Raw genomic sequence first — 23,145 nt, 5'->3', positions numbered from 1 at the left:
GAAGAGTTTGAGCATTAAAACTGAGTATTTAGGTAGAGATGCTCAAAGGATAATGTGGTGATGGAATGACTTGAATGGGAAAACTTTTGTGCATATGGAATCTTATGGAAGGATATAAAAATAGTATCCTCCTGTTTTACCTTCCTCAATAAAGTGTCCCACTAGATGTCAGAGGCCCTATCCTGTTTTTTTCTAAAATGGTTTCTGTGCTCAGGAGATTCCCTGCTTACATCTCCCATTGTGCTGCACTCATCTGACTTGAAAATCAGCATGAAAAGAAGCATTTCAGAGGAAACAGGAGTTCAGCATTTCTTAAATGTCCTCCCCTGGGTGACATAAAGGCTTTTAGTGCAACTGTAGCATTGCAAAGGATGAAACAATCAACTTTCCTGCTGTCTTTCCTCCAGCAATGCCAGGAGCTAACGCAGATGTTTGCTCAGCAAAGCCATTAACAGGAAATCTTGTATTCACCAGGACAGACAACGGGGAAAATGGAAGAATGCAAAATGGAAAGAAATTTCAAGAACTGAAGGCATTGCCATACTGTAGACTTTGACTTGGTAGTGCCTCAGTGCCTCCCCAGCCTCGTTTGTGGCTATGCAGGTGTATCTTCCAGCGCTGTCCTGCTGCGCATTCAGGATCTGCAGGGTCCTCCCACCTGCCAAAGACACAGCCTTTAATAGCACTCACACCATCCTCCTGCTGCCCAGTTATTTAAATACCTCCTGCAGCATATTTCCAACCCTTTGGTCCACAATCTGCTCTCTGAAGAGCAGAAAACCTGACTGCTTACTGCCACGTGTAATAAATGAGTGCATGATTCATGGCAGTGCTCTGGATCACAACTCCTCTTGCTTATGGATTCCTGGGAAATTTGTTAGGAAACTTCATCAAGAAATTTGTGCAGGGAATTTCTTTGATACATTTAGCCAGGATTCATTCTTTCTTTGAACATTTGCAGTTAACAAGGTAAGGTACTAGTACATCTACAGTACTGCAGTGTTCCCTCTGAAGCTTGTTCCCATTTTCCACCTCCACAGGTACTAGGGAAAAGCTATTATACTAACTAAAAATGGCAAACTACAAATGACCTAGAAAAATCCCACCTCTCTCTATTAATTTATATCTCTCTCCATCTAACTTCCACACTTAATTGTAAGTCATTTACATTCATCATTAACTCATATAAATTTTCACATCATTTTGCTTGATGGTACAAAAGGATAAATACATAATAAAACACAAATAAACAATCACTTAATTGAGAAGTACGTAAAAATATTGGAATGGGAAGTGCTAGAGAAACACAAAGAATTCCAGAATGGTTTGGGTTGGAAGGAATTTAAAGCCCATTCATGGGCAGGGGCACTTTCCACTATTCCAGCTTGCTCCAAGTCCTGTCCAGTCTGGCCTTGGGTACTTCCAGGGATCCAGGGGCAGCCACAGCTTCTCTGGGCAACCTGTGCCAGTGCATTGAACTTAACAGAAATATATCCTTGAATTTTTTTAAATAAGTCTGTAACAGAAGAACACGCAATAGAACAATTAGGTGTTATTTTGCAATAAGAACAGAGTTTACCTGGCAGAATGCGGATGTTTCTGCTGGACTCTAAGGGATTCCCATCTTTCAGCCAGGTGATGGTGGCTGGGGGGTAGGAATAAGCTTCACAGACCAGTGAGGTGGGGCTGTTGAGGATAACAGTGACATCTTCTGCATTCCCTTGGCTGTCTGCTCCCACGATGCTTGGAGCCACTGGGAACAACAAAATCAGTAACCACAGGGAGGAAAGCTCCTCTCAAAAGCCTATTTTCTGGTCCCTGCTCAGTCTAGGAATTTGGCTGCAGTCTCAGCTAGATGGAAGGCAGTCCTACAAGGAGCACCAAAAGCCAGACCCAGAGAACACCCAGCTGGTTTTATGTTTTGTCCTGAAGTCAGCAGTGATCCCAAACCAGTGGAATTCACTCCCACCCGTGCCTCTGTCAAGCACAGGTCCCAGGAAGCCAGCCACCACTCCTTGAGCAGACCTGCTGCTTGATGATCCTGGAAGGAGGGATGAGCCTAGGAACAAGGCTGGGGAAAACAAAACCACCATTGTTTGCACTTTGTTGTGCAATAACCCTCATGGAAAAAACCAAAACAAAACAAAATGAGAAGCGCAGATGGTTTCAGCTTTTCTGAAGAGATCACAATCTGAAATGTTCTTCAGATGCTCTTTCCTTGAATCACAATAAGCCAAAGTGCTGTCCTTGCCCATTCCACAGGGATGATATCCTGTGAAGGTTCCCCATGTTCCAGCTCTGTTGTCTGAAGCACAGCACTGGTGTTTCTATTAAACCACTATCACTTATCAATGACTAAGATGTAAAATTCTAACCACAGACAGGCAACCTGTGCATTGCTGTCAGTAAAGCCCTACAGAATTCAGGACTGTCTCTTCCCAAGCTGCCTGTTCTCTGGCAGAGGCAGCCCAGCTGCTCACCCAGCACGTTGAGGCTGTAGGTTTTGCTCCTGTCCCCAGCAGTGTTGGATGCCAGGCACGTGTAGCGGCCTGTGTCCGGGAGCTGCGCCTCGGAGATGTGCAGGGATCTCCCACTGGACACGATCCGGGGATCCCCAGCCTCGGCCAGAGCCTGCCCGTCCTTCAGCCACCTCACCTGTGGCACGGGGTTCCCTTGATGGAGGCAGGAAAATAACATGAGTGGGTGCATAACCTCCAGGATAGACCAAGATTTCTGAGAAACAGGAAAATACAGTTTCAGGTGTGCTTTTTGTGTGTATTCAAGGAGGGAAGTTTTGGAATATGCATTCTGAAGTCTCTGAACCTCCTGAAGTGATATACACCTCCTCTGAAATTCCACAGGCCTTTGGAGAAGGAATACCACAGCAACATCCCTCTTGGTTCATCTCATCCAACCTTTACATGGAGTGCTTAGTCCTGCTCTAAGTACCACAATTAAATCTGAGAGTTAAAAATCCTGCTGAGCTGAAATCCCATTAAAAGCAGGCTGTGCAGCACCAGCAGTGATCTGACCACAGCCTTGATGAGCCAAGGTAAATCATAAACTGTTTATTTACCTGTCACCTCACAGGTCAGGGTAACTCCGTGCTTCTCTTTCACTTTCAAATCTTCCAGTGCATTTTCCCCCACAATCCCTGGAGGCACTGCAACAGGCAAGGACACAACATCAGCACGGGTTCCTTGCAACACTGAAATACAACAGGCTGCTTTAGGAGGGATGAGCCCGGGAACACAGCATTACAAAAACAAACTCACCACTGTGTTTGGTTACACAGTAACTGCCACAAAAAACCAACAGCAATACAACAGAATCCCAACAAGTGGATGCTGTGCCACAGCTTATCAGTGTTCTCTACAAATACAGCTAATTCCACACGGGAATTAACATACTACATAGGTCTAAAGGCACCTTGTTGTGGTAAAAATTTCTCTAGGGAAGTAGAAGACAAACCCCCTAAAATACCTATCCCACCCCCAGAAACAGCCAAAGCAAGGCAAGGAAACTCCTACTGTATGGCTGGTGTGGCTGACATGTTTCCAAATTATCCTGGTCAACTTGTGCTGTTGGATGATGAGAGCAGATTATGAGTGTGCTGGGGAGTAGTTGTGGTGGTTAAAAGCTGTGATCAATTTTTTCTTCCAAGGTAGAGGCATTTGTAGATCAGGTCAAAAGAAATTTGCACTACAAGTCAAAGGCGGCATGGAGTGTAACAGGCTGAAAAGAAGTTACTAGAAAGCATCTCCAGGAGATATAGGAAATTTTGTAACAAAAATGTCAGAGTAAGGAGCCAGATGTATGCTTTAATAATCCTGCAAAATGCAAATTTCAGCCTAGATAGAAGATCTAAGAAGAAAGGAATTAAAATATTTTTAGCAGCTTATTTGTGATCTAGCTCGTTGCTGGAAGCAAACATTTTATAAAAGTAAGAATCATGGAAATATGATTCACTGTCAACAGAGACAAGAATGTTACACCAGATTCCTGATAACTAATGAAGGGTTCAAACTAGAGTGAAGGAAACACGTGGGGGGAAACAAAACTTAAAATCATAAAGCTCAGGACTTAAGTCAGGCCAGAAGTTACTACTATCCATAAACAAGGACAGCAACTCATCGCTTTGACTCCAAAACAATACAGTAAGTCATCAACGTATCTTAATTTCAAAAATATGGCAAAGCCACACCAAACCCTCTTCAAATATATAAATATTGTGCTTATTACACCAAGCTCTGCCTGCAAAGTGCTGTGCCTCCTACAATAACCCAGAAAAACCCTGCCATGCCTGTGTACAGTTCCCACTGACAGTGACTGGTGAGGATTTTGTGCCACTGTCAGGCCCCACTCCAGTAACTTTCCTCTAGAAAGACAAAGAAATCACTGGGGGGAGGGAAGAGAAGACTGAACAATGGAATTTTCCACTTGAAATTAGCTTCACTGAGCATTTTTCTTCAAGGAAAACAAAGCCTATACAACAGAGATTCCCAGAACCCTCAAGAGCACCCTGCTACTAAAACCCTCCAAAGAAAACAGACAAGGAATGCTTTCCAGTGTTTATCCATCTCTTCCACTCTACCACGCTTACACTTCCATGAGCTCATCAAATAAACATGAACTGACTTGAATGGGAGTTATGATTTACAGGCTGAATATGCCCAAGACAGCTGAGGGCAAGGGAAGATGAGGGTGCTCAGCACCTCAGAGAAAGGAAACTGAGAACAAAACCTACACAGAAATGCTGAGAGAAAACCCGCACTGTGCCAGGCCTGACAGTTATTGATAAAAATAACAGTTACTAAACCAAAAAGTAGTGTTTTCTGGGGAAAAATACTAATTTGCAAAACTAAGCAATGTGATAAAGCAATACATTAATGGTTCCAAATAGCATCTAAAGAGTCTGCTGGACAACACCTAAGGTTTAAGTACTCATGATCTCATCAGCAGGATCACCCCCTACCCCCTACACTGGTTTATTTCCCTTGTCATACTAAAGGCTCTGCTGACTGAAGGTTTCCACTGTATTGGAGTTGGGATTGCTGATCCTGGAGAAGAGAAGGCTCTGGGGAGACTTTGGAGCCCCTTCCTGGAGTTGGAGAGGGACTTTGGACAATGACCTGGAGGGACAGGACAAGGGGCAGGGATAGATGGGATACTGGGAAGGAATCCTTCTCTGTGAGGGTGGGGAGGCTGTGGCACAGACTGCCATCCCTGAAAGTACCCAAGGCCAGGCTGGACAGGGCTTGGAGCAACCTGAGACAGTGGTGCCCATTGTGTGGGGATGTTATAATGAGATATGCTTTAAGGTCCCTTCCAACCTAAACTCTTCCAGGTTTCTATGATTCTGTGTAGAAGAAGTGTCTCTTTACAACCTGATTTTCTGTCCACGGTATCAAATTCACTTATTTTTTCCCCTAAGGACATGGATTTTGGCATAGTATTTTTTTAAATACCAGCAAAGTATACAGAATGCCCTCCCCCTTACTGTACAAAGCCTTCTCTTGTGCTGCCCCCAACCCAAGTAGGTACTCACCCAGGACAGAGAGGTGGAAGTCCTTCCTGGCCTCCCCTGCAGCGTTGGTCACCACACACGTGTAATGTCCCTCATCCGCCACGCTCGCGGGGCTGAGCCGCAGTGTCCGACCCCCTGAGACAGCCACAGCAACATCAGAGCCCTGCTCTGCCACACAGCACCACCCCAGGGCTGGGCAGGGCACACACACACCCTGCTCTGCCACCCCAGGGCTGGGCAGGGCACACACACACCCTGCTCTGCCACCCCAGGGCTGGGCAGGGCACACATACCCTGCTCTGCCACACCAGCACCACCCCAGGGCTGGGCAGGACACACACACCCTGCTCTGCCCCCCAGCACCACCCCAGGGCTGGGCAGGGCACACATACCCTGCTCTGCCCCCCAGCACCACCCCAGGGCAGTGCACACACACCCTGCTCTGCCACCCCAGCACCACCCCAGGGCTGGACAGGGCACACACACCCTGCTCCACTGCACAGGACCCATGGAATGGCACTTGGGATATGGCAGAACTGCTGTGCTTACAAAACACACTTCTGGGCAGGAAACTGGGACAGCCCACAGTGCCTCAGACAGCAGGGTTTTCACTCACAAGAGTGTTTTTGCTATACTGAGATTCTAGATGAATATTCAGCAAAATTAATAATGCCTTATCAGTGCTTTAGATGTGTGTACACACAAAAATAAGCTTATTTCTATAAACCCCTTGTGTTATAAATACCCCTTAAGGTATTTTTATATGTATAGATAAGGAATAAAATTCCACTTCTCCCTTCTAGCACTTGCATTAATTGTGCCATCAATAATAATAACAGCTGATAATAGCACTGGTTTACATGCAATGGTAAATCTGTTTAAAAGAACAGATTCTTCCTAACTCTCTAGTTGTCAAGTCACCTTTGCATAGACATGTTTGTTTGTTTAAAAGAAGGATTTGCAAGTATGTTTGACCAAAGATCAGGAATATCCCTGCTTTGCCATCACACAGTAACTTCTCTTCCCTTGCTTTTTGGCAGAGGAGCAGCAGAACAGACATTAGGGAGCATTTAAGTGTGAAGCCAAAGGTGTCAGCTAGCCTGCAGCTTTTCCCAGTTTCTGGTTAGCAGCTCTCTCATCAGCAACCATTCCCTAACCCACACCAGACATGCCCAGGGCAGCTCCTGCCTGTGGCTATCACTGTTTCACTGTTGGGACACAGCCCAGAAGTGATGATGATCCTGGCCGTGCACTTGGGGGAACAAACTACTGAGCTGGTTAATGGATGTGCCCCTGCCCAAGGAATCCTGCCTGCCTGAGGGAGCCTCAGGACTTCCAGCCTCTGCCTCCCTGACCTCTCCTCCCATCCACCCGGGCACAAGGCCAAAGCAGAGGCAGAAACCTGCCTGCAGGAGACTGTGACCTTCCCTGGCATCACACACCACAGCACACCCAGCCCTCCAGAGCTGAGACAGGACAGATTTTCTACAGCTGGCTCAACAAAAGCTCTGCTTCTTCCTAAAGCCCATGTGCAGCTTAGGGCATGGGCTGCATGGGAGCCAGGTAGGGTACAGAGAATATTTTTTCCTTTTCATAGAAGATATGCAGGAAGGATCATCAAAAGCAAACATCAGTATCTGGACAATGCTGTCAAGCACTGGGTGGGGTTTTTGGGGTCTGCAGGTCCTTGTGGGTCCCTTCCAGCTCAGGATACTCTGTGCTTCCATGATCTGAATTAAATGAATAAAAGCTTCCAGCAGTGTGGCCACTCACTGAAATTATCTACAATGCCAAATATGTTTTCAATCAACAGAACCAAATCTTGCTTTGACAAAGCATTTAGCTCCAAAATTAAAGGAGGATTTCTGTTGTTGTTTTTTACAGCTGCACATGCACAAATAAAGCTCCAAGTGCCATGCTGACTGCAGTTCACTGCCACAGTGTGTAGCTTTCTGAAGCACAAAGTTTGAAGGAAAAATAAAGCCCTGAGCCCTGGCGTGTTTCCCCTCCCACACAGCCAACATCCAGAGACAATAAACATCTTTTTGTCTCTCCCTTCCTGCCTCACGATCCGGGAGGTGAGGTTAGTGTGGGTGTAGAAAGCATCAGACAGGACAGAAACAATCAAGCCCAGAAGATGTTATTTTTGTTGATGGCAACTTAACACAGAAGGGAATGCAGAGCAAGCTCCCAGAGCCAGGTTCATACTGGGAAATAATCACACACCCACTCCTTTTTCCACACACCATATGCAAAAATAGGAAAGCAGTGGACAGGACTATCTGTAACATTAAAAGCTGTGCTCATTAAAATTTTCTGAAGCTTATCAGCCTCAAATGCAGTCTTAGCTGAGCTCTTAAACACCTTCCAGCTCCTTACTTGTCTGATAGCTTTCTTAGGTTCATGATACAGGCTTTGCATGGTGGTTATCACAGAGTATTAGAAACTCCATCAAAACTTATTGTCATGAGATTTCTATTTGGCAGTGGCAAACTCAAGGTCAAAGAAACAACATGGCCAGAAATGCTTTTACAAGAACTCCTCTCTGAGGCTCCCTTTGGTTTCATATACAGACCCACAGAAATTAAAGATGTGCTTTGGTTTTTGTCATTTGTTCTTTCAAAGACTTTTCCTTTTTAAACAGTAAAACAACTGTGAAGAGGAAGAGGTGGAGAAAAATAAAAGGAGAGCTAATGAAGTGTATTTCTGGGCATGACAAAGTGAGATGTTGCAATCTGCCCTCCAGCTTTTGTACCTGAGAGGATTCGCACCGAGCTGTTCAAGGTGATGGGCAAACCATTCTTGAGCCACGTTATTGCTGGCAAGGGAATTCCTGAGGCTTCACAAACCAGGGAGATGGGATTCTTCTCCACAGTGCTGATGTTTTCAGGCAGCTGCAGGTAACCACCAATACTTGGGGGAACTACAGGAAAGAGTAAGGAAAGGCCATACTTCAGAGCAAATACAAATTCATTTTGCCCACAAAATGTGTCACTCAAATATTAGTTTACTGAGTGTGAGTAGCAGGGTGGTCTTGGTTAAACCTTAATTCCTCTCTCCAACAACAGACTATTTCCCACCATGACACTCATCCCAATATCACAAAATTGTACCATATCCTGGTTATCTTGGGCAATGAAGCAACTTGGGGTAGATTGATATGAACAGAGAGAGGGCTAGAATTAAAATATTCAGGAGTTATAAACTTGGATTTGAGCTTCTCCTAACACTGGAGCTGGAGCTGCACGCCCTGCAGCAGGTCCAGGAGGTGCACTGAGCTCCACCCCACTGCCTGGCGCATTCCCAGTGCCCCAGGTGCCCGCACTCACCGTGGACACTGAGGTCGTATTTCCTGTCGGCCAGCCCGGCCGCGTTGGTGGCCACGCAGACGTAGCGGCCGGTGTCGGACACGCGCGCGCGCTCCAGCCGCAGGACACGGCCCCCGGCCAGCACTGCCACGGCCCTGCCACTGCCAGTGTCACTGCCAGTGCCACTGCCCAGCGCCTGCCCGTCCTTCAGCCACGTCACTGCCGGCTCGGGAGTGCCCTGAGCCTCGCACTCCAGGGAGATTTCGCTGCCCTGCGTGACAACGACCTCTGACGGGTGGGGACCGCTGTTGGATATAGTTGGCCGAGCTAGGGAAGAACAAGGGACACAGTGCAGGGGTCAGCTGGAAGCTGCACTGCAGACACTTCACCTGCTGCTGAGTCAATTTTCCACAGCAGCAGGGCTAGTAAAGGCCAAATCACCTCCTTTCCCCCTCTCCCACAGCATAAACTAAAAATGTTTTTTAAAATTTTAACTTACAGGCAATTTTTAAAATGGAAACAAGAGGAAAAAATAAAATAAAAAAGACTGTCCCAACACTGTCATCCCTACAGATTTTGGAAGATTTTCTTCTCTGTGGGATTGTTTAAAGATACCTCCTTTTATTCCTAACAAAAATACAGTGAAGTCTAAGGGAATGAAGGGAAATCTAAGTTCAGTCAGTACTGCAGCTCAGGGACAACACTAAAGGGGTTACATCCATGGATGCACTTTCCATGGATGTGCACTTTCAATAGGAATATGTCTTGGTCAAGCTACTGGTCCAAATTGCCAAAGTTTTAAAGATGTAACACTCTCTTTGAACTTCCTCTAAACTGTCCTACAGGCAGCACTCTGTCTCTGGAGACCCTGCAGCTCAGCATCCCTGCCCAAACATTACTGCAGGACTGGTAAACTGAGATCAGAGTTGGCACTTACTGTACACTTGCAGGCTGTACTCCCTGGTGGCACTCCCAGCCACGTTCGAAGCTATGCAGGTGTAAGAGGCAGCATCAGACCTGTCAGCAACTGCAACCTGGAGCTGTCTGCCCCCAGACAGCACCCGCACCCTTCCCGACGGCTCCGGCACCACAGGAGAGCCTGCAAGAGACCTTCTGTCACATAAAGCCACACAAGTGGCCAGGACCAAAGGAAAATCACGTGGTGTGAAGTCCACTGGCTCATTCAAAGGACTGAGTTGCACAATTGCCCACTTTAGAAGTACTCTGCCAGAGTCTTCCCAGAGAGCAGGAACTTGGCACAAGGAGATCCTGAGGACTTTCTGTATTAACCACTGACTTCATGGGATACCCTGAGCTAAAGGATACTGACTCTTCCTCACATCCCATCCAGACTTTGGAACACCTCCACTGAACAGAAAGCTCAGCACTTTCAGTAATATGTGACTCATTTTTCAGCGTATAATTGTCTCACCCAGCACAGCCAGTGCTTAGAAACGTGTAATTTAGGTTTCACACCATCTATGTGCTGTGTGTCACAGGCTTCTTCTCAGGAAATCTTCAGCAGAAATGTGACAGCAAACTCCCACTGCACTCTCTGAGCAGATTCCTCAGTCTTGGAGACCTCAGATTATCCATCTTCATCTTTCCAAACTGCAGGGAGACTTTGTGACAGAAGGAATGCACCTGCCAGGGATACTTCTAACAAGCTTAATCTTCGTTTCTCTCTTGTGCGTTTAAAGTCCTCTCTACAAAGTGCACCAAATGTCAAACATGCTGAAAAATATACTCTTCCTTTCTAACTGCTTTTCAAGACTTTGTAGCAGGTTTAAGTCTCCTTCCTGCCATTAAGTGTACACACATTAGCCTTGCAGTACATTGACATGTCATACAAGGCCTTTTTGGCTTCCAAGAGAGGGTTTAAAAACAACTTCCTGTTCTCTGAAAATGTTATGCACTGGAAAAAGTGTTCTGTATGTTCTGTAATTAAAATCTCCTCTTTCCATGAGCCAAAATTAATTAAAGCAAGCACATACCATATTGAATTGTGCTGCTTATAAAAATATAAGTAAGATGGATTAATAACACAAGAATTACCACAGCGGCGAGTAAATTATCTTATTTTGTCCTATTTTCTGTCTCCAACAGTGTCACTGCTTAAAAGAAGGTGCTGAAAATAGCTGGCTTTGTCTGCCAATTCCTAAAGAGGTGTCTGGCAATGTAACTTTAACCCCTACAGCAAAAGGTGTGCAGACTACTCTTGAACAAGGTGGGATGAGAGAAGGGTTTGGTGAATCCCCAAAGCAATTACTACAACTACACACATCTTCACCACTTGGCAGGATGCCATGGCTGCAGACTTAAAACCAGCTCAGAGAATTTGAGTTATGCAGTGATCAGAGGGCAGAAACTCAGCTCCACACTAAGGGACTCCCAGTGACCCTGGCCCTGACATCTGGGATCCACAAACAAGTCTTACAATCCCAGGATGATTTGGGTTGGAAGGGACCTTAAAGATCATCTCATTCCAACTCTGCCATGGGCCTAGACACCTTTCACTTGCTCAAGAGACATCTACCCTGGTCTGGAACACTTCCAGGGATGGGGCAATGTGCTGCTGTCCATGTTATTACCCCGTGGTACATAAACATATTAAGTGCTCCCCAGTTCATTTTTGTCAGCTGAGCAATCTCAGCACTGAACTTCTCACGCACCTTTAGGAACACCTAATCCAAGCAGAGGTGAGGCAGAGAGGAGGGAATAATCAACTCCTGGAGTTCACTTTACTCAGTGTCAGGACTGGGCAGATATCTACACATTCGAGCTCCTCAGAACACACCATCCAAAATGTACACAAGGTGAAAAGAAAATCCAGAATTATCCCAATTGCTTTATAAAACAGACAATTGGAAGTTACCCACCGTTCTTTTTCCAGGTGAGACTGGGTGGTGGGATGCCACTGGACTCACAGATCAGGCTAATCAAGCTCCCTTCAGTGACTGTCAGCTGAGAGCTGTCAGCCGAGCCAGAAATGCTTGGTGACACTGCAAAGAAAATCCAAGTGAGTGCAACCTTTGAAACAACACATTATCAGCTAGTAGTAAACCCCAAATGACCCTCATGCAAATCTCTCCATTCAGCTCTGAAGCAATGAGAGTGATTGTCTCTTCAATGCTAACCAGGCCCTGGATAGGGAACAATACACTTGGGAATGACTGCATCCATCCTTCTGGGCTCTAAGGGCTGCTGCATGCACACACTTCGTTTTGGGCTGCCTTTAATGGACTTCACTGAAGAAAGTTGGTTTGGGGAGCTTTGTCAAGTGACTCCAACTCTAAGAGCCTGCCTTATTAATGGCCCCAGCTAACAAACTCACAGAGATCATCATCAGTGACTTTTAAAATTCAGCCTATATTTTTCCTTTGAATTTTTCCTGCATCAGCACACTGGCTGCCACATCCAAGGCTATGGATCCCAACCCTCTGACCGACCTCCTGCAACAGAAGAATTGCTTTGTTTACAGCTCTGTGACTCTAAATCAGCTGCAGACAAAAGGGACCAGTGTTTGATTCTCAAAGTCTTAAAGCACTTTGGTTCAATCCCTAGGGAAGGGCTAATTGCCTCTAAGGAATCAGGGAATCATTTTCATCAGATGAAAATAGAGTAGGTAGAGACCAAGAGAAAGCAGAGGAGAATGCAGGTTGAACCTGGCAAATAAAACCTCCCAGGTGAACAACTTGTGCAGTATTTTTTTAATGCATGTGATAATAACCAGCTTCTCCTTCTGATATCTCCAGCAGCAACCAGATATGTGGAGTTTGAAACAACACTGCCAAGGCCCTTACGGTACTGTCTGCTTTACCCTTTATTTGCCCTGCTTCCAGCCAAGACAAGCCTGTGCTATTCATTTAACTCATGGGCTGGCTCCTGGATCCACACTAATCCTCAGAAGGATACATTTCTTTCCTGGATTTAGAATGTCAAAATATGGCAAGGAGGACTTTGGGTGCTAAGGCATAAATGAAAACTCTAATTCCAAACAATTATCCGCAGATGGCTTTTACAGGCAGCTTGTGGTTTCTATCAAGCTTATCCCATCAGAGCTGCTAACTAGCAAGGAATTATGCCTCCACTCCAGCAAAGATCCTGTGCAAAAGTCTGGGAGAGAGAGAGGAGAGCAGAGGCTGACCTGCACAGAAAGCGGTATTTGTTTGAGCATGGGAAAACAGCATGGTGCTACAACATCCCCCTCTAACTTAAACGCCATGAATGGGTGTTCTAATAACGACAGACATGAAATCTGTACTGAAAAATGTCATTTTAGTGTTACAAACCCTTGTAGGTAATTCTAGTCTTGTGACTCCAAAGCAAGGCATTGATTTATAACAGTAAAACAGAATGTTTCAATTTGTGTATGAGAAGAAAATGATGGTGCAAGAAAACCCCCTCAAAAGCAATTATTAAAATAATGTCTTAAGCCACATTCATCACAGAGCCATAGAAAAGAATTATCAAAGCTGTTTTTATGATTCAGCACTAATAAGCTTGTAGAGCAAATAAAGCTAGGTAAGGCAGTTTTTATTTATCTGAATTCCCAATGCTTCAGCATTTCAATAGTTGGAAAGTTGGTATGTTACTCCAAATGGCATTAAAGCTATGGATCCAAACCCAGGTATTTATCATAGAATCACAGAGCACAGAATGGTGTGGGCTGGAAGGGAGCTTAAAGATTATCTTGTTCCAACCCCCTGCCATGAGAAGGGATGCCCCGGATGCCCCTCACTAGTTATAGCTCTCACTACTCTCATTCCTGCAAGCTCAACAAAGGCCTGTGGAGTGACTGCCGTTAATTTAGAACTAAATTAAAGCAATTTGAAAAAATGTGTGCACTGTCTTGGGCCTGTCCAAGTACAGCAAATACAACAATAACTCCCTGCACAAGTCTCAGCAATCAAGTGTTGATAAACTGCAGAGGATTTCAGTGTCTCACATCATAATTCAGCTCTGAGCTTTGTTCCCATTTCTGGAATAAGCTTAATAAATCTTACCCCAGATATTGACATTGTAGTTCTTCTCAGTTTTCCCAGCAACATTTGTCGCCTCACAAGTGTAGCGTCCGGCGTCCTGCACTTGAGCTCCTTCAATCTGGGGACAAATGGAAAACAGGGGTTTCTTTTTCTACATAATTATTCATGAAACGTGTAGGGAGAGGGGACTCAGGTTTCAATTTTATTTTTACATATATCTCCCTGAATATTAGTAACAGAGCATGAATCCAGCAAGCTCTGCACCCAGAGAGCTGAGATCTCTGCCATCCCTCCCTCCTCACACACTGCTCTCTGCCGCCCCACGTCCACGGAGGGTGCAACTCCCCGGGCAGGAGCCTCAGCTCGCCCTGCCTGCCCAGCTCGCCCTGCCTGCCCAGCTCACCTTCAGCACGCTCCCGTCTGCAGAGATGCTCAGGCCTGGCTTCTGCAGCAAGGGCCGCCCGTGGCGCAGCCAGGCGAGGCGCGGCGGGGGCACGGCGCTGCCCTGGCACCGCAGCTCCAGCGCCTGGCCCAGCAGCACCGACACGTTCTGCTCCTCGCCCACGATGTCGGGGGGAACTGTGTCACACAATCACACGCTTGGTTACCTTGGAAAAGTCCCTGAGATCGTGAGTCCAGACATGCCCCAGCACTGCCCCAGGGGCAACAGCCACAGGTCTTAAATCCCTCCAGGAATGGCAACTCCACCCCTGCCCTGGGCAGCTGTGCCATCCTTCCTGTGAAGAAATGTTTTCCTAATGTCCAACCTAAACCTCCCTCAGCACAACCTGAACCTGTTTCCTCTTGCTCAAACCAAGGGACCTTTGGGCTCTGAAGAGTTCCCAGAGTAAACACAATGTGGAGTTATGGGACTTCACTTAGCGAAGACAAAATGACACATCTTCAGTTATCCACAACTTCAGCCTCCTTTACACCACAAAATCCACAATAATTATTTTTGTTATTTATCTTCCACGTAAAATACACACTAGTGAGATATCAACTACAGAGAAATCATAAGTATCAGCCAAGGCTAGCAAAAAGCCCCCTTGAAACATAGCTAGAAAGGAAAATCCCCAGTACATAAAAATGGGGGAATACATTCCTGCAAGAAGGAAAAAGCTGCTGAGTGAAAAACCTCATGAGGTAACAATCAGCCCAGAAGCTGAAAATGCCTTTAAGCTGTTCCAGGCAGTGCCAAGAAGCACATGTGGCTTTAAGGAAAACTCTGACATACAGAGAATTTTTTTAATTCTCCTTGGCCAGAGATGGCCAAATACAGAATGAGAACTTACATGGTCGGCAAGCAAGTCAGCAGGTTAATGACTTAATAATAATCTACAATTAGCTCATGTATCAGGTTTGTATGGGATCTACTAATTACTGCAGTTTTTGGCACTGAGCACTATATTTACATTCATCCTGCAGTTCAGTGACAATCTCATTATTACATTATTATTTTCAAATCGGACAGTAGAAAAATCCTTTGAAAGGAAAGTTTTCTGTATAGAAATAAAAAATCCCCAAACACTGGACACTTCAATTGAAACCCATTAGCTGTTCTTGAACAGTGTCAGGATTTAAGAAAACACATCTTTTCCCCCAGATTTTAAATTTTGTGTTTCCACAATAAGAAAAACAAAAGTAACTGAGAAGGCAACTGAGAACTAAACCGTGAACACAGCAAGTCAGCAATTTTCCATGGGGAAAAATGTTCATGGCTGGAGTGAAAAAGAACACAGACAAAATACTGTCCCCCCAAAAGCTGACTAGCTTCAAATATAAAACCCTTTGTTGTCACATTTCCTTTAGTTTGGGATCTCTCCCACTGAGGATCTGAGTGCACAGAACCTTGGGGTGAGAAGGGAGGCAGTGGGACCATCTGTGAGAACAAGCACACCGTGTTAATCACACACAGGAGACCAGGACATGTCCCAAAGTGGCACAAAGCTGTCTCAGGGGACAGCAAGACAGCTCTCGAGGTGGCCTGAAAAGACCAGGAACAATCAAGCCTTGTGTTTCTTGTCCAGGAAGTACAGAGCAGAGCTGCTGATTTCACAGTTTGGAAATAATTTAGGGAAAAGCCTGGTCCCTGCGGATAAGAAATATAGTAAGTGAAAAAAAAAAAATCTGTTGATTTTTTTTTCTTTCTAGAACTCACAAAGGTCCAGATTCTTTACGAGTATTGTGGAACTGAGAATTGGAAGCTGATCCATGCCTGTAGAAGGCAAATGTATTTCCAAAGACTTTTCAACCAATTACTTTTCCTCTCAGCTCAATGAATTGAAATGTGCTCAAAAGGAAACTGAGTTTATGACACAAAGACAGACACTAAAGCATTTATTTCTGAAGGAATGAAAAATTAATCTAATTATGCTCATAGTAACTGTAAGTAACTGAGCTAGTTCCAACTCCTGGCTGAGTACACATTTCCAACCAACCCAACTGTAATTTGGAGTAGACTCCAACTCCACTCCGAATTATTTTCCTCCTGTGGCTTCTTAATTAGATTGCCCTTATGAGGCAAATCTGAGGAGCAGTATTACTTTCTGGTTACTTGACCTCACTCAAGCTGGTCCTGCAGCTGAGCTCAACCCTGGCCAGCTTCTAATGCAACACTAATTTTAAACATACACAACTCCTAACTCTTTTCATTTCCTCCAGCTGGAATGGACAGAGGTTCCAGAAAATAAGAGGAATAATAAGTATATCTATGTCACATTACACAGACATACACACCTGTCCTCAAGCTCCAAAGGAGACCCTGATATTCCTTGCTCTAGACATAGAATGTTCCAGCCTGTATTAACTTAGGCTCACTTGCTACAGCAGAGTCCTGGGTTTCTGAACTGCCCCTTCCAGATGGAAAAGTCACCAGGACTTCAGTCAGGGTACCCTAACCAAGGGAGACAACTCTGAAAGCCAGACTCAGGAACAAATGCTTTTGGCCAGCTGCCCCTGCTTAGAACTCATCCAGACTCCTAACTTTCCTTCCAAGGTTTTCTAAATGGGATTGCTATAATGCTGGAGACTGGCAGAGTCCACTGACCTGCTGAAAGCAGAAGCAAAACCACAAAGGTGCCTCAATTCCAAATGCCTCAGTACACATCTGGTACTGTAACATTTCTAAGCCAAACATCAGGTTATTGTTCATCCTCATTTCGCTGGACAAATCCTCTGAGCTGTCCAAGGGAATTCCAATCCTGCTACAGTCACATTCCCTGCTGGCACAGCACCCATGGGCTCTGAGAACACAACATGGGGTGACCTTAGGGACCCTTCCAGAGCTGAAGAGGCTCCGAGAGAACTGGAGAGAGATTCTGGGCAAGGGCCTGGAGGGACAGGACAATTAGGAGTGCCTTCCAGAGGGCAGGGTTAGATGGGATATTGGGAAGGAATCCTTCCCTGTGAGGGTAATGATGGCCCTGGCACAGGGTGCCCAGAGGAGCTGTGGCTGCCCCTGGAACCCTGGAAGCGTCCAAGGCCAGGCTGGACAGGGCTTGGAGCAATTAGGGCTAGTGGAAGGTGTCCCTGTCCATGGCAGGGGGGTGGGACTGGGTGAGCTTTAAGCACCCTTCAATCACAAACCACTCTAAGAATATGAAAAAACATCTGATACAGGTTATAAAAAACACAGGATGAAATTCATACAAGTTAGAAGAAAGCACAGAATCACAGAATATCCTGAGTTGGAAGGGACCCACAGGGATCACCAAAATCCTGGACAGGACAGTCCCAACAATCCCACCATGTGTCTGAGGGCACTGCCCAAATCAGAAGGGAGGATGAATTTACATGAGTTCAGGCAAAAAGATTTCAGAGTTAACTTACTGAAAATCTGGAGAATTGACAAACTAAAAGAACACTTCTTTCCTGCTCCTTGAAGGAGACAGAGCTGACTGGCTGGGCTCAACACAGTGTCACTGTTCAGCACTAAAAGAGTCCCCTCCATTTCTGCAGGGAGAGCAAGGTTTGGGAACTCCCAGTATCTCCTTCTGATTCAACAAACACAACACAGCACAGGCCCCAAGAATATCTCTCACCTGGCAGACCTACCTGGTTTTACACAAACACATCTCTTATCATTCATAAGTGAGCTTTCATGCATTAAACTTGTAAATTCATTGCTGCAGTTAGATTTCTTCAAGGATACACAGAAGAACACACCTACATGCTTTAGTAAATGAGGGTGGATGTGCATATATATATGTTTTAGCTTCCATACACACACCCCTCCTCCTCACCTAGCCTTCCATTACGGGTTGGGTCTATTTCTACTCAGTGCTGCTCAGTGTCTGGGCCCAGTGTGTTGAATTAAAGCTTCAGGAGCAGCTCTCAGCACCAAAAGAAAGGCGTTTGTCACTCACCGTGAACGCGGAGGTCGATGTCCCTCTGGCTCTCCCCCGCGGCGTTGACTGCCACACACGTGTACACGCCCGTGTCACTGAGCTGGGCACTGGGCAGGGCCAGCACCCGGCCCCCCGACAGTACCTGCAACGGGAGCACAGCACCCCCAGGCACAGGGTCAGACACAGCTCCCAGGGCTCAGTTCAAGATGGAACACTTGTTTTGCCACTGCCTCCCACCATCTCCCTGCACTCCAGTGTTCTCTTCTAATCCAGACTTGCAGAGGCAGAACTCTAACATCATGCCAGTCCCTAGGGAATTCCTGGCATTCTCAAGACTTTGCAGGATCTGGACAGCCCTCCCTCACTCCTGCTTCAAACATGCTGTCACACCTTTTGTCTGTGCCCTGAGCTGTCCCCACAGAACACAAATTCCCCTCTTCCCGTTCAGATTATAAAATCAACTTCCAAAAACCACCCATGGCCTCTTGTTTTACCTCTGAAATATCTTATACCAGAGGTTGGTTTTCTTTTCTGAATTACTGTGGTATATAATGAGCTCTCCAGATCTCTTCAGCAGAGGAATTTAGTCCAATTTCCTCTTCTTACCAGTCAGTGGAAAATTTGTTGATGCAAACTTACTCCGTATGACGTCAGCTAAAGGACCAATTTATTTCAATATATCTTTATCTTCCACTTCACACAGTACTGGAGGCTAAACTCACACAAACAGCCCAGAGCAAAAGGCCTTATATTATTATTCCAAATCCCCCAGCTTACTCTCTTTCATTAAACTGCATTGCCTTAAAAGCTCCCTCCCACAACAGGGAGCACCATAGAGCAGGATCTGACCCTGGTACCTGGAGTCCATTGCTGACACTGGACACAGGGCTCCCATCCTTCAGCCACGTCAGGATAGGGGCAGGGATGCCTCTGGCTTCACACTCCAGTCTCACTGGATTATTGACCACTACTGTCACCATGTCACTGCTGCCAGAGATGGATGGGGGGACTGAAAAAAAACCCACAGAAAAAATGCTGTAACAGCTACGTAAGAGTATTAATCACAATGAAATTAAATAGTTTTGGATGCTATTTCTCTTTTCTCATGTTATTCCTGCTGAACTCTTGTCATGTCTTTGCTCTGTGCCAGATCCTGCTCTTCCCTAGCATGAGCAGGCAGATAACTGCAGTGAAACTACTGTGAGCAAGGTATGTGGGACTGGGCCCACAGCCCAGAGGACAGCTGTGAAACCCAGGAACCACGCCATAAAGCCAGAAAACATTCCCTCTGACTTTTCTACTATTCCATTTAGACCTTGTGAAAGACTTTAGGAGTGGTGGGGATTAATGAAAGGAGTTTACCATATAAACCACATGAAGCAAATCCATACACAGAGTGATAAATTGGCCTGGCAGAGCATATGGAAACATTTACCAGATTAGAGTGGAAAACATCTGCCTTTCTGATGACACAAAACATTGCAATGGAACATCTAAAGCACTTACTCTAGGCCCACAGTGTAGCAAATGTTGTAGGGCTCTGGTAGAAAGGGAGACAAGAATCATTAAAAAGGGAAGATGTTCTATGTACTAGGAGAATCAGAACTATTCTATTTGCTCCTACCGCTAATAGCTTAGTGATAAAGTTTAAAAGTCAGCATCAGATGAAAACTTTAAGCTTAAAGTCACTCCTGCAAAGAGATGAGAACAGTGTGAGCTACTCATACATATTGTGTGAGGGGAGATAACATGTACAAAATTTTGCACTGAAAATAATTATTAATGACTAATTAATTTATTAATTAATTTAGCAACCTCTAAGAGCCTGTAACTCAGGTTGTGGCTGCCCCATCTCTGAAAGTAGCCAAGACCAGGCTGGACAGGGCTTGGAGCAACCTGGGATAGTGGAAGGTGTCCCTGCCCATGGCAGGGGGTGGAACTGGATGGGCTTTAAGGTCCCTTCCAACCCAAACTATTCCATGATTCTGTGATTCTCTCACTCATACATCTATTTCAATAATAGCAGTAAGGTCAGAAAAAAGGCACAGGATTTTATAATCTTTTAATCTTTTCTCCACACACAGAGTTCCTCCTATTGCAGTGCAATGGCATTCATTGTTCTCAAATGCTTGAGAAAGCTATAGTGGGAAGAAAGAAGTGAAAAAAATTAATACAGTGAAATCCTATGAATTCTAACTAAACTGGAATTTCACCTGCTTCCTTCAGTCAGCCTGCCTGGTTCCACTCAGTGTTAAGCCTGCAGTATCAAGCATTGTTTTTAATGCCAGAAAGATCTGATAACATTATTATCCACAGAAATTGTGAATAAGACCAGTATTTGACTGAGGCAGGTGCTCTTGGAAATCTAGAGCAGGCTTTTCATAAATGCAGCACAACTTTCAGTACTTGGCATTCAAGCCTGCTCTCCATTAAGGAGTCATTGCTTCCACTGGTAAAGAGAGCAAAACCCTCAAGTTTTGTTTTCTCAAACTCATACACTCTAAGGACAGTGGATGATAAACCTGTGGATGGCAAATTCCAGCACCTCTTTACTGTCAGCCTGGCAGGACACCAGCTGAATTAAGCAGGTTCATGGACATGCAATTAGTTCCTTTGAAGCCATTAGTGCTCTGTGCCCCCTTTAGAAAATTTTAGTTCCCTAGAAAACTCTGGACATGTCCGCTGAAATTCCACCACTCCTAAAACGACACACGTGTACTGAGGGGTTATTTTCCATTTAACTAGAATAATGACCTTAGCTCTAAGGATTTCCCGGGAATTAATCACTGGGTGGGGTTAATTGCCTTTGACTGTGACTTGTGCCATCAGTTTTTCCCATGAGGGTCATTAAATCCATGGAAACGCACTGCCCAAGTCGTTAATTAACATTAATAGGAACTATATACAGTGTGTGCATCTCAGCTGGGGACACCATGCCAAATTTGGGCCACACTTTTCCACGGAAGACTCCCACAGAAAACCAGCTACATGCACATGCATGTATCAAAGATAAAAATTTGGATTATGGCCACATCTAAAAGCCACTGAAATCACTGGAAAAGCTCCAACTGGGCTTTTGCTCAGGTGTCTCATGTCAGCAAACACCCACACTTCATCTTCTTAGACACGGCACATTTTTCTTTAAAACTCTTGGATTATGAAAGAGTATTTGATCTGTGTCCTTTGTCTACTGTGAGCTTCAAAGTCACCTACAACAAACTCCAGCAACTGCCAGGCCCTTCAAATTGCTCAAGCACTCCCTTACACAAAATACCTCTTCCACAAATTCATTCTTCCTAGAAATGCCTTCTCTTGGCACATTTTCCACATTCAAAACATCTATTCTAATGTCAGTGAGAAAACAGAAGAGTGAAGAACATGGAGTGCCCGGACAAGGGGGAATGCCAGAGGGCAGGGTTAGATGGGATACTGGGAAGGAATTCCTGGCTGTGAGGGTAGTGATGGCCCTGCAATGGAATTCCCAGAGAGGCTGTGGCTGCCCCTGGTTCCCTGGAAGTGTCCCAGGCCAGGCTGGACAGGGCTTGGATCAACCTGGGCTAGTGGAAGGTGTCCCTGCCCATGGCACGGAGTGGCATGGATAAGCTTTAGGATCCCTTCCAACCCAAACCACTCTGGGATTCTGTGATCATGAGTGACACCAATCTGCTAAGCAGACTGGAAAAGGAGGAAAGCAAAGGTGGAGCTTGCATGCATTATTCCTAAGTGTCACAATACAAGGCAAGAGGATACAGCCTCAAGTTGTGCTGGGGGTAGGGAGGTTAATTTGGAAAGTTGGGGCAAGTTTCTTCATGGACAGGGTAGTCAGACACTGGCACAGCTGCCCAGGGCAGTGGTGGGGTCCCAACCCTGGAGGGATTTAAAAGCCATGTGGATGTAGCACTTGGGGACACGGGTCAGTGGTGACAGTGCTGGGGGAACAGCTGGACTCAGTGCTCTCAGAAGGTTCCCCAAGCTCTGGCAGTGACAGTCCCGCGGTTCTGCACTCACCATGGACCTGGAGGCTGTAGAGCAGCTCGGCCGTGCCCGCAGCGTTGGTGGCCAGGCAGCGGTAGAGGCCAGAGTCGGCCACCTGCACAGCCTCGATGTGCAGCACCTGTCCCCGGGCCCCCAGCGCGCGCCCGTCCTTGGACCATGACACAGCTGTGGGGAGGAACGGGGACAAATCACCGAGAGCCCGACAGGCACGGCACCGAGAGCCCGACGGGCACAGCACCACAGAGCCCGACGGGCACGGCACCGAGAGCCCGACAGGCACGGCACCGAGAGCCCAACGGGCACGGCACCGAGAGCCCCACGGGCACGGCACCGAGAGCCCGACAGGCACATCACCGAGAGCCCGACGGGCACATCACCGAGAGCCTGATGGGCACGGCGCCGCAGAGCCCGACGGGCACATCACCGAGAGCCCGACGGGCACGGCACCGCAGAGCCCCCACTGCAGCCACCTCAGCCCTCACACTCACACCAACGCCCAGCGGCCAAGGGCAGCGTTAACCGCGATTAAGAACAACAAAATGGAACAGACAATCGGGAAATTGGAAGATTTGTACAAAATACTGGCTATGCACCACAATTCAACAGGGAATTTGACACTATCATCCACCTTATATCTATGGAAAGTGTTCTGAAATTGAAAAATAATCACACAAAGCAAATTATAGGGAATTTACTTATCTTATACAAAGGTGAAGAGCAGCTGTTTAAAACCACACAAAAATATGAAGGCATCCCTGCCCACAGCAGGGGGATGGAATGAGATGAGCTTTCAGGTGCCTTCCAACCTAAACCATCCAGGGATTCTATTATATATATCAATTTTTTTGCCTTTTACTCTAAATTATCACTACATTAAACTGAACTACCTGGGACAAAGAATCAAAACACTAGCAACCAAATCAAAGTGCAACTGGCAGGTCAAAAAACTGAAAATAAAGAGTGGAAAACTTGGTGTTACT

The 23,145-nt window shown here is 45.9% G+C and overlaps 1 protein-coding gene across 6 annotated transcripts in view; it reads right to left on the bottom strand.

Moving 5' to 3' along the window:
• Positions 1–23,145, bottom strand: part of HMCN1 (hemicentin 1) — a 165,471-nt gene that overhangs the window by 51,038 nt on the left and 91,288 nt on the right. For all 6 annotated transcript variants that reach the window (XR_010081490.1, XR_010081491.1, XR_010081492.1 and 3 more), the window contains 14 exons: positions 22,178–22,330; positions 19,027–19,178; positions 18,188–18,311; positions 14,224–14,399; positions 13,842–13,938; positions 11,715–11,837; positions 9,773–9,934; positions 8,857–9,162; positions 8,283–8,450; positions 5,549–5,662; positions 3,077–3,163; positions 2,481–2,672; positions 1,580–1,753; positions 545–658 (listed from right to left, as the gene is read on the bottom strand). Coding sequence is in view for 3 of the 6 variants with exons in the window: in XM_063407765.1 (XP_063263835.1) it covers positions 545–658; positions 1,580–1,753; positions 2,481–2,672; positions 3,077–3,163; positions 5,549–5,662; positions 8,283–8,450; positions 8,857–9,162; positions 9,773–9,934; positions 11,715–11,837; positions 13,842–13,938; positions 14,224–14,399; positions 18,188–18,311; positions 19,027–19,178; positions 22,178–22,330 (2,142 nt within the window). In the remaining 3 variants the exon portion in view is untranslated. The remainder of the gene's footprint in view (positions 1–544; positions 659–1,579; positions 1,754–2,480; positions 2,673–3,076; positions 3,164–5,548; positions 5,663–8,282; positions 8,451–8,856; positions 9,163–9,772; positions 9,935–11,714; positions 11,838–13,841; positions 13,939–14,223; positions 14,400–18,187; positions 18,312–19,026; positions 19,179–22,177; positions 22,331–23,145) is intronic.

This window comes from Prinia subflava, chromosome 10, assembly GCF_021018805.1.
Source record: "Prinia subflava isolate CZ2003 ecotype Zambia chromosome 10, Cam_Psub_1.2, whole genome shotgun sequence".
NCBI lineage: Eukaryota > Metazoa > Chordata > Aves > Passeriformes > Cisticolidae > Prinia > Prinia subflava.
Note: the sequence above shows the minus strand (reverse complement) of the source record. Positions and strands in the feature narration are given on the sequence as shown.